Here is a 12,002-nt window from a genome sequence, read left to right as displayed (position 1 = left end):
AATACTGGCCTCAGTCAATGCCAAACGAGGCCGGGTCGAGATCAGCTTGAAATTTCAGAACATTACTTTGCCAAACTAGAAGAGTGACTCAGGAGAGCACTTATGTCCACCATGCAATCTGAAACGAATATTTGAACCTTTTTGTAATCACCAACATTTTGAATGATTTTGTCAGCTTTAACATACGAATTCTAGAGTTATGACCAAATATGTGTTTTGTGAGGCCACAGCGACCTTTGACCAACAAAATCTAATCAGTTCATCCTTGAGTCAAAGTGAACATTCATGCCAAATTTGAAAGAGATTCCTTCAAGGAGTTCTTGAGATATCACGTTCACAAAAATGACATGACCTGAAAACATAGTGCCCCTGTTCACGGGTCCTTCAGCATACAATCATGAATGTGCACAAAAAAAATTAGGCTGATCAATCGCAACCAATCGCAAGATCATCGTCAGGCTTTACAAATGGCAGAGATGAATACAGAAAAAGAAACACTGGTTACTGTTCTTTTTAAGTCTCTGTAAGTTGATTTTGGCATTGGTAATCAGACAGCATCAAATTTTTGACTTTGAGTTCAACGTTTGTCTCCCTTTTCTTTTTCCTCTCTATCTTTAACTCCACTTTCTAACAGTAACGTTGCTCTCCCTGAACTCTGTCTCTTCACCCACTATTTTTAGTAAATGCAACAACAACAGTATAAACACAATAACTAGTTGGGTTTTTTTATGTTTTTTTTAATGGACTTCGGGGACCGCAGTTTGATGACGGTGCATTCCTGAGCCCGTCCAGCTCCCTTCAGTCCTTATTGGAACAAACGTGATTACACAAGGATCGCTGCGGTCTGCGTGTGTCTATGTGTGTGTGTGTGTGTGTCTGCATTATTTATGTTTGCCCCCTCAGCAGAGTGTATGACAGCCTCCTGCAGGCTGCCAAACCAATAAGACCAAATTATGTTGTCTCCTAATTCTATACAATCCTCTATTCACTAATATACACAAAGAAACCATTTAATAGACCACAGCAGTTTGTGTGTGTGTGTGTGTGTGTGTGTGTGTGTGTCAGGGGATAGGAGGTTGTTTCATATGTTTACAGACTTTGCATTTTCTCCATCAACAGTAATTGACTTCATGCTCTGTGCTCCTGTAGATGTTGGATATCCTCAGTTGACATATTTGCGAAACAGGTTTAATTATCAGGCCGTGGAGTTAATTAAAATGAAAGACATAAAATACTGTAAGAGATTAAAATGTTCCCAAGATGATTGTTCTCACTGTACTCTGCCCTGGGAGCTGCCATGATGTTGTGGTGTTTTGTCCAGCGTTAGAAATAAGGGTTCAAAAAGGACTCTTTTGCAGGGCTGAGATTCTACCCAGAACCACAAGTGTTCATCACATTCTTTGTTAGACTAAGGGTTCCATTAAGAACCCTTTTTGGAAGAAAGAGTTCTTCAAGGATCGTTCAATCCTTAAAGAGCTCCTTCATCTAGGGTTTGTCAGTGTTTTTTTTGTACTGCAATACAAAAGGCTTTTAGCCCTCTGCTCTGTTCTAGATAAAACCCTTGGAATATAAAAGGTTCTTGGCAGAATCCCTATGAGGGTTCTAGATAAAACCCTTTGAATATGAAATGCCTCTTGATAGAACCTCCACAGCAGGTTCTAGACGAGACCATTGGAATATAAAAAGATTCTTAGTAGAACCTCATTTATAAGTTCTTGTTAGCAAACTTATAAGGTAGATTAGAACCCCCAGAGATGGTTCTGAGGGATTCAGAGGGTTCTGGGTGGAACCATTATACAATAGAAATGTTCTTCTCATAGGGGGTTCTGGATAAAACTTTTCACGGATGGTTCTAGCTACAGAGATTCAATTAAGCACCCTTTTCATCCAAAGAACCCTTTTTGGAAGGAAGAGTTCTTCAAAAATCATTGAAATTCTTAAAAAAAAAAGAAAAAGAAAAAAAAACCTCTTTCATCAAGGGCTTTTAGTACTACAATAGTAAAGGGTCTGGGTAGAACCCCTTGGTGGGTAAAACCCTTTAAGTTAGCTAATGTCAGCAAAACACTAGCTAACTAGCTAGGAAAACTACATCTATCTCTAGCTGGCTGGTTTGATGGATCATTTTAGCAAAACACTAGCTAACTACTTTAGCTATCATTTGTCAGACCTGTAGCTAACTGGCTAGCTTACAATTTAGGTAGTTTAGCTAGCTAGTTAGCTAGTGTTTTGCTAACATTAGTTATCAGATGAATCTAGCTACAACTGATGAGGTTAGCTGGCTAGTTAAAAAACTGCTTGATAACATTAGCTATCAGATGTCATTATCTAGCTAATGACAGCTATTTGGTTAGCATTTTTCTAACATTAGGTATCAGAAATTTGTTTTCAGGTTCTTATCAGACTTTTTGGTAACAATATCTTTTTCTTTTCAGCATCGATAAGCTTGTCACATAGCATACAAGAAACAAGAAAGGAAGAAGTTGCCAGATGACTACATAACACTTCCTTAAGATGAGCAGCAGTACAAAAAATAAGCTTAGGTAGGCTCCAAATTCTTTAAATGTTTTGTTTGAAAAGTTTTTTTAGAGTAAATCTGTAAAATTATGAATTCTGAAAGTTGTGAGCATTGTTGTTATTGGTTTTAACATGCAAAAAGTTTAATACTACTGTATGTCGGTTCATGTATGTGTGGTTATGTCTGTGGGTTTGAGTGTGTGTGTGTGTGTTTATGTGTGTCTGAAACTAGAGAAATTTGAACAAGAATTAGGTTGCTTGGAAAATAGTTTCCATGTTCCTTCCTCAAGCAGAGAAAGAAAGAAAGAAAACTAAACGTCTTAAACTTGGAGAAAAGACACCAAAAGCAAAGGCAGAGAGAACATTAATGATTGGTAACAAGCACGGGTCTCGTGGTCGCCACGGTAACCACCAACCACAGAGACCGTTGCCATGTCATCATGTCAGGACATGTTTATTTATGCTGCTGGTACCACTGAACACACACACGCACGCACACACACATAGAGAAACACACTCAGACAAAGATACAGACACACACGCACATTCAGACTCCCCTTTTAATCAGTCATTACAACTGTACAAATGCCATAACACACACACGCACGCACACACACACACACACACACACACACACACACACACACACACACACACACACACACACAGATGTTCCCTGTGGAAAGATGAGTGTTTCATACTTGCCCTTTACACTTATTGGTTATAACACCCCACACCCGAGAAAGCGCACGTCTGCACACTCACAGAAAGATGCACACACGCAGATAAACAGGCATCAATAGAAATGTCATCGAACACACACACGCTCACACACACGCACATATTCCTCAAGCATTTGGAAAGTCACTGGATCATTGGGTTTTAAACCACTTACAGTAGGTTCAGCTGTAATGAAGAGCAACTGGGGAACAAAAGTTCAACTGCAGTTTTTCTTTTACCAAACTAATGGAAGAAATATCTTCTTTTTGTGATTCTAATAGATTGATTTCTTCAATAAATGTGATACCTCTGACAGCATGCACTGATTACCAATCAAAAGTGGTATAGCTTGGCTCAGTTAATGTTAACAAAGTAAAAGAGCTCAGTGAAGACAAGTATAGGAGGCATTGGTGCCTGTGGTTATTGAGACTGGGACGTCTACATGTATGTGAGTCCTCACAAAGTGTTATTTTTGTATTGTAATATCTCTTTTGAACTTCTTAAATCTTGTTCCTGACAAATAGCCTACATATTATCATAAAACTAAAACTTAAACTAATACTGAAACAAATAAAATAATGAGTAAACCCATTCTGGAAAGTAGAACTGAAACTAAACTTAATTGAAAACGAAAATTAAAAACAAAAGCAAAAACTAATTTGAAAATACAAAGGGAATAACTCCCATTCAAACTCAATTTTTGATATTAATCATGGTCGTCATGTTTCCTGCAGCTGCCATTCATAGTATGCACATTCAGTTATCATCTCTCTCTGTTTAGTAGTTTTCAATGTTGGTGGCTGAGTCCGCCATTCCCGAATTGGACTTAAGTTACCAGCACAGGCAGAAGGAATTCACAGCATGTGCTTCATCATTACTGTTGATAATTTTATCCCATTGACTCAAGTCAATCTATATCTAGGAGTCGTTTTAAAGGTGTGCATCTTGAGTAGGAAACAATAGGTTAAGAGCCACAGACAGGGACAGGAGGTTGGTGTATTGAGAGACAAGCTACTACATCGATTTTTTGGACTTTTCACTGGATTCCTTGAAAACAAGAAATATAATGGCACTTATTGTTCAGAAATAAAGTACAAAGCAGCTTTAACCAAGTAACTGACAGGACAGTTTTACCTGGTCGGGCATGAGTGGCTCCTCGTCATCGATGTCAATAAAAGCGTCCCCACTAATTAAGTGGGGTGTCTCACCTACACACACAAAAACACATCAGAAAAAAACATTTTTAACTTTTATGATCAGCCTGGCCTTTTCTCGCTCGACGTGTTTATCTGTCCATGTCTTACGTCTCCATTCATCCTCCTCCTCCTCCGCCGGCCGTTCCTCCTCTGGGCCGCACCGATAGTCCTCCAGCGCCCGGATGGTGCACTGACCGACGACCGGCTTCCTCCCGAACTGGCGGTTGTCTATGACTTTGATAACGATCGGGGGCATGTAGAGGTCCTCGCTGGGAAGTCTCTGTGGAATACAAGAGAGATAGAAGTAAGGAATTAAAAAAGAGAAAAGCGTGATGAAGAAAGACACAAGAGAAAAAGATGAGACGTATAAAACAAGACAAGATGAGAGAAAAACACCATATCCTCTGACCTAAAACTACACTGGCCTCTTGACTCTAATTGGTTATGCCACCTGGCTGCCTGATGCTGACCGGCTCTGGCTGATGACTGTCTAAAGTTGATTGGTCATGCCTTGATGACAGTCCAATCAGGGCATCGTTACACCTTAGCAGACCCCTCCCACGCGAAGGAAGAAATGAGTCCATCGAAGTAGAGATTTGATCTTTGTGACCGAAATCAAGACACACAAACCACTTTGAATTAAGATCTCAGTTTAACATTTCAAAGAAAATGTTTACATGTACAGTGACTCTGTGAACGGCAACAATTATGTTAAATGACAACATGGTCTGTTTTTTCCATCCTGTGCCAATTTTAAGAAGACTCCGTGAAACCACTGACTGACATCGAATGTCACCACAACTTGTGCAGTAAGACAACGGAATTATTGTCATTCTGAGTGCCAAAAGACTGCAGAGTTTATGACTTACTCTGCTTTGAATTTATGCAATTTAACTTGAATTTGGTTATTATCATGGCACATCTGTTTCAATTGATTGTTTTAATGTATTGAGTTTATTATTACAATTCAAATAGACTCATAGCATTTCAGAGCAGAGAAAAAACTCTTAATTTTTGCAATTTTGAGGCCTAATTTTATATACTTGGCATTTTTTTAATAATAGAGGTGATAGCTGGACTGCTGTAGCAAACTTTAAAGCTGATTCAGCTGCCCCTAAGCTCAGCCTCAATATTAAACTTTTCAAGCCTTTACAGCAGCTACATTTATTGGCACAAATATCTCTATAATAGTCTCATTTAGCCAGGCTTGTTCAAGGAAAAAGAAAACTTGGTAACTGTAATCCGCCTGACCTCTCTGGCTTTAGAAAAAGGCTTAAGCGGGGGCTGATGATGCTAAACTCACACAATAAACTGAGAGAGCTAACATTAGGTGGTTAGACTCTTGAAAGAGTTGTATTTAAGGAAACTATGCACATGACATTTTCTTATGCCCCCATGCCATACGAAAACACTTACGCAGTCAACTTAAGACCTTAATATTGTTAACATTAAATGCTTGGACTCAGTTCAGGGGCTGGATTTAAGGGAAAAATATGTGCATATTTCCACAGTCCGGTTAGGGCTGTCACACTATTGCGGTGGTCAACACAGGACCTTAATCTTGTTAACATTAAACTGCCGGTGCCAAAGCAAGGATATGTATTTGAGGGAAAAATATGTGAATATTTCCATACTCCAGTTAAAGCTGTCATAATAAAACACTGAGGTGATCAACTTCAGACCTTAATATTGTTAACATTAAACTCTGTGAGCCTGTTCTGGAGCTGCTGTTAGGAAAAAACGTGAGTAATATTTCCATATTTCAGTTTAGGTTTTCATAAGAAAACACTTAGGTGGAATGTAATGGCACTGATGTAAACTGGACGTGGAAATATTTTCAAGGAGGGCAGTTTTACAAGAAGAATAAATAATGACTGTAAGGGCTTCCTGATTTCAATATTTTGGTTTTGTGTTGATTAAAATAAATGATTCAATCAAATAAACTTTCTATATTACATCCACTAACACAATGACAATGAGGTCAAGTTAGGTGCAAGTAGTTTAATTTGATCATAAAAATCTTTCTCAAAATTATACATTCTGTATGATGGTGTTGCTACGTATAAATCCCCTGCGTTGAGGGATATGTAGCGCTGGTTAACTTACTAAGTTCTCACTGTTAAATGTGTGTAATTTTGTCTGTTGTTTGGGGTCCAAGCCCCATCAGAGCTGGGAACCTTATTGACACTGTTCTGATTTTTTTTTTTTTTTTTTTTTTTTTTTTTTTGTCAATAAAAAATGGTACTACAGCCAACACTGTACAAGTTATGCTAGCAAAAATAACAGGGCTGGCACAAGAGCAGCCACCAAAAATGACACATATCCATCAGCAGGTGGTGCTATACTCAAGATCAATGCATGTTAGCTTATAACTCCCATATAGTACAAACCTTGACAGCTTATGTCTTAAGCATTTCCTGAATTGAGCTGAATCTCATGATAAAGGCTGCTGCCTATAATTATTTTCTTAAAATTGCAAACCTACTTTTTCCAACTCCTCCTAGGCTGCGAGATCTGCATGATGAAAAATCTTATGGCTTGCACAAAAAATGTGTAAGTCATAAAGGAACAACTTCCTGTAGCTAGCAGTCAAAACAGGAAGTGTTGCATATCTTGGCAATAGTTCAACCCATCAACTTGAAACTTGGTGCAGTAATTTCCCATGGTACACTGAGGCTGTGTGTGAAATTTAGCACGAATCAGCCGCTAGGTGGCATTCTCAAGGTAAGAATTTCATGTTTCTGCAACCATGACTTGTATTTACACTTGGCAGAGTCAATACTGCAGGCTTTACCATAAAAGTTATGTAAAAATTGCAGGGCTGGTACAGATGGGTGCCTCTGACATACCTCAGACACAAAGACATGTCACCACCAGCAGGTGGCACAAAATCAAGAAAAATGTGTTACGGCTCCTAATTTCCACATGGTGCATTACTACATTGCACATTCAAAAACATATCCACATGTTCCCTGAATTAAGTTGAATCTCAAGGTACGGGACACGTCCATTTCGAAACATACTTTTTTGATCCTAGGCTGGGAATCCAGTTTACACAAAACTTGGTAAGTAGAATCTATGAAGGCCCATGACTAAAAGTTATCAAAAGAATTTTGATAATCAAATAAATGCAGTAGTTATAAAGAAGATAACTTCTTGTAGCTAGCAGTCAAAACAAAACTTGCTGAACATCATGGCAAGCATTGCTTTTTAACACAAAACTTTGCGAAGTAATTGCCTATGGTACGATAAGAGTGTCACTATCAACCAAAGTATTTTATTGCTTGGCAACAATGACTCAGTGCAGTAGTTGCCCATGCACTTGTAGAAAAAAAGAACATCTTTGGATTTCTCTGCACAGCCACATGTACTTTAATTGAAGCGAAAGAGACTTTTCACCGTGGACTAAAATGCGATCACTATAAAATCACAGTTCCTTGACTTATGTTCTGTGTGGTCTGTCAGTAAGAAGACTTTCTTGACTGCTGAATTATACATCAGCCCTGAAATCTAAAGAAAATGACTTTTGTCACCAACTCTACCCATGACTGTATCATTGTTTAAAGATATAGGCATATGTTGTCTAGTTTAAGAGGCTTCAGATTCAGTGAAATTTATGACCTCATTCTGCAGTGACATCCAGTTTAAAAGCATCTAGTTAGAATTCGTACCACAGTCACGTCCATAATAAAAATCTCCACCCTGCATTAGTAATGTATACACTGGTCACCATGGGAAAAGTCCCCCACCCTGCATCTTTACAGCTCTGAACTGCAAAAACGTTCCTTTTCTGATGGAAAAACAGCTCTGCAACTGAGCTGGAAGCATCTAAAACGACTTCTACGATGGCAGCATCTGCGGACAGCCAACGTCCACATTCAGAATTACTGCTTTTAAGCAAACGGATGATTTCTACTTTTTTTGGAAGAAGAAGAGGAGGAACAGTAGAGTCCATTATTGTGGCTTCACTGATGAAGATAAATGACTGGCGCAGACCACATTGCAGTACAACTCTCATTAGGCATGAAAGCAGTAAGCCCCTGCACTGATTACATGTGTGTGTTTATGTAGAGTACAGTGTGTGACCGTGTTCTCACCACATCAAGGATGAGCTTATTGACGTCAAAGTTTGGCTTCTTCTTCACACTGCGGATGACGCAACTCTGGACCATGGTGCCTCCACACTCCACCTGCAGGCTCGGGGAGGTAACGCTGGCCAGCTGGAAACTTTTCAGGTTACGAACGCCCCACGCTAAGATCTGACAGAGGGGACAGGAAGACAAGTAAGAATACTGAGGACAATCTGGTGTTTATTTTTTCATTTAGTCTTCAAAAAAATATGAAAAATGCTTCGTAACAATTTGTGTATTGTTGTTGTTGTAACGATAAAATCAACCAGAGAAAAGCAGTAAATCTGCACATTTTAGAAGCTGGAATCAGCAAATGCCAATCTGTTTTGCTGCATTTTTTTGGCTTATGTGAAAGTAAACTAGAATATTTACATTTCCTGAAATAAAATGCATTTGATTGCTGCATCTGCATCGATCGCAGCCCAACTTCTGATAGAGTCCCAGCAAAAAGTGTTGAAGATACCACCCAAACTTGGTGGTAATTGAACAATATGTTCAAGAGCTATGATGGTGTTTTATTAACGCCCACAAGGTGGCGCTAATGTTACGATGCTTCAATATGTCATGAACATGCTTATGAAGAAAATCGATGGGTCAAATTGTATGAAAATGTTACACACTTGTGCAAAGTGGTTACATGTGCAACATTCACTAATTTGTTTGCAATCCATTTTAGCATCGAAGAATTATGTCAAAACTCAAAACTCCACTGGTCCTTTCAGAAATACATACATATAATATAAAATAATTGAATTAAATTGAAATAGACTTGTGTTTTTATTTCATTTGATTTCAGTTGAAGGGGTACTTTAAATTTGTATGAAACAACAATATTTTTGAAATCGTCATCATATCGTGGGTTGGAGGGAGGGGGACAGGGGGCCAGAAATGGCTTATGGTCCAACAGACCCCTGCATTAACAGTTGTAGCAGATCTTAGCAGTACCTCGATGGCAGTTCTCTGCAGAACAGGTTTGATTCCCTGAGGAACTATAAAGACGTTGGGCTCTCTCTGAGGGGGCGGGGCTGGAAGGTCCGACTCTTCTGGCTGCCAATAGGAACGCAGGACAGTGGTGAGTCAGTGACAGATCATTAACAAGAAACAAGATTAAAAAAAAAGAAAAAAACACATGCTCTGTTCTGTTCACTGCCAGGCAAATGTAACATACATGACTGTTGCGGTTACTAGATGTTTAGTATTACTGTAACATGTCAGATGAGTTTTAGAGTGTTAAAAACACACAAATGTAACATTCAAGTCAAGACCAGTGCAGGTTATTAGACAAAACACACTTGTTACTGGTAACAGAAGTACAGAAAGGTTGGAAGGGACACGTTTCATTTGTCTTGTTTGGTTATGTTACAGTATATTTCCTCTTAATAATTAATCATCAAGTATAAAATAATTTACAAAGAAATAAAACTTGAACAAAAGACATAAAATGGTTTAAACTGTTGGTTTAGATCATAAAACAATGATAAAAAAAACGTTATCTTGTATCTTGTAAAGGACATAAAGGATGTATCATCTTCACAAATGTCCTCTTTGGCCTTCAACACAAAATTCAAAAAATATATAAGAGAAAACAGAATGCTGTTAGTGAAATTTTGGATTATAAAAGTGTGAAAAATGACAGAAAACTGGAACACAGGTAGTTGAAGGGGAAAAAAATGGCATATTAATGGGAAGCTTATATGAGGGTTTGTCTGTAGTGTGTTTGTAAGATGGAGTGATGTGTGTGTGCAGTAAGTGAACATGCAGACATGAAACAGGATGGGCATGTTTTCACATTCATATTTATATCTGCAGTTGTGTGTTTGCCTGTGTGCACATTGTACCCATTGCTGCAGGTCAGAGAGGAATCCTGGAAACATCAGCTGAAGAAGCGACATCGAAGAAAAAGAGACGAAAAAGATAAAGAGCAGTGAAACGAAAGAGAAGAACTGCAGGTGTCAAATTTCAGCAAAAACATCAGGAGAGATAATGAGGATTTTACATTTAAATGACATGAAAACTCCCATTTAACCAGTTTTTGTTGCTTGTGAAAAGCAGAGATAAAAACAGAGCATCATTTGGTTTTCTAATCACATTTCCAGCTCTATTCACCCTGTCTGAAACAGTTTTAACTCCTTTCCTCTGATTGGCCAACTGCCATCTAATCTTCTAGTGCTTGACGGTATATGAGGAACTGAATTTGATTACTGTACAAAAACACAACTGCATAACTGTATGACTGTATACCTCGTCTAGAACGTGGGTGGAGGTCATGATGTCTCCCTGCAGGTGAGACAGAAACAAACAAGTTTGATTTTACAGGCTGAAAATGAACAAAAGAGGGAAATAAAAAGAGATAAATCCAAACAAAAAGACAGAGAGAAAGAGTGAAAAAAGGGGGGGGAATGCAAGAAAGTGATAAACTGACCTCTTGACCTGGAATATGGTGAACAGCTGGCTGTAGACACAAAATGGAAAGATGAAATTTTATTATTATAACATTATTGAAACTATGAAAAAACAGAAATAAATCATGTTGCAAGTTACTGAATTAAAGTCAGGATTAGAGTGCATACTTTATCTTGTAAAATACGAAACACATTTTTTCAATCTCTCATGCTTATTCACCAAGATAAAATAAAATGTTTCAAAATTTGATGAAGAAGAAGAAACAACAAGAAGGAGGAATGTAGAAGAAGAAGGAAAAAGATGGAGGAAGAAGAAGAAGAAGGTGGAGACAGAGAAGGAGGAGAAGAAGAAGAGGTTGACCTCTGACCTTTTCCCTGCGTATGAGCTCGAAGGCGGCCAGCAGCTCGCCAGCGTTCTGGTCCCCTCGTCGAATTGGGAACCAGGCCAGACGTGGGGAGGGAGTGAGGGAAGGCTGGCACACACAGCGGCCCATGAACTCATCTGCACCCTGGACATTTTAAACGCACACATATACAATCTTTATACACAGGAAAAGAGCAATTAACGTTTCTTATTTTTGGCATGAAAGTTTGAAGCCTCAGCCAAGACAAAATGTAAAAACATCTGATAAAATATATATATATTCACAGGCTTCAAACACTCACGTATGTATCGGAATCGTAAAGCTCCACCACGATGTTGGGCGGCGTGGCCATCGTGACCTCAGGGTCACCGAAAATCTCCACCTCATAGAAGATGAGCGTCTGGTCCCAGGTGGGATTGAGAGTGTTTCGCTTCGTCACTGTTTTCTGGGACTGATGGAGGAACGACACAATGGCGTAGGGATCTGGAGACAGAAAAACAGTATAACATAATGTTCACGAATCTTTGCTGCTGTGAACACACTCTTCAACTGGAGAAATCACAACAACTTCCTGGTTTAAAGACATAGAAGAAGAAATTTGTTATGAATTGTGCAACATTTTTTTCAGCTGTTAACATGTGTCTCAGCCAAACAATTAATCTGACCTCCAAAACT

At 38.7% G+C, this 12,002-nt stretch overlaps 1 protein-coding gene across 2 annotated transcripts in view; it reads right to left on the bottom strand.

Annotated features, from left to right (window-relative positions):
• Positions 1-12,002, bottom strand: part of dysf (dysferlin, limb girdle muscular dystrophy 2B (autosomal recessive)) — a 97,027-nt gene that overhangs the window by 47,576 nt on the left and 37,449 nt on the right. For both annotated transcript variants that reach the window (XM_084713175.1, XM_084713176.1), the window contains 9 exons: positions 11,629-11,810; positions 11,331-11,471; positions 10,983-11,012; positions 10,802-10,837; positions 10,399-10,437; positions 9,506-9,607; positions 8,528-8,689; positions 4,539-4,710; positions 4,369-4,442 (listed from right to left, as the gene is read on the bottom strand). In XM_084713175.1, coding sequence (XP_084569301.1) covers positions 4,369-4,442; positions 4,539-4,710; positions 8,528-8,689; positions 9,506-9,607; positions 10,399-10,437; positions 10,802-10,837; positions 10,983-11,012; positions 11,331-11,471; positions 11,629-11,810 — 938 coding nt within the window. The remainder of the gene's footprint in view (positions 1-4,368; positions 4,443-4,538; positions 4,711-8,527; positions 8,690-9,505; positions 9,608-10,398; positions 10,438-10,801; positions 10,838-10,982; positions 11,013-11,330; positions 11,472-11,628; positions 11,811-12,002) is intronic.

The sequence above is a fragment of the Lutjanus erythropterus genome, chromosome 23 (assembly GCF_056507025.1).
Source record: "Lutjanus erythropterus isolate fLutEry1 chromosome 23, fLutEry1.hap2, whole genome shotgun sequence".
NCBI lineage: Eukaryota > Metazoa > Chordata > Actinopteri > Lutjaniformes > Lutjanidae > Lutjanus > Lutjanus erythropterus.
This window is presented reverse-complemented; position numbering and strand designations above follow the sequence as displayed.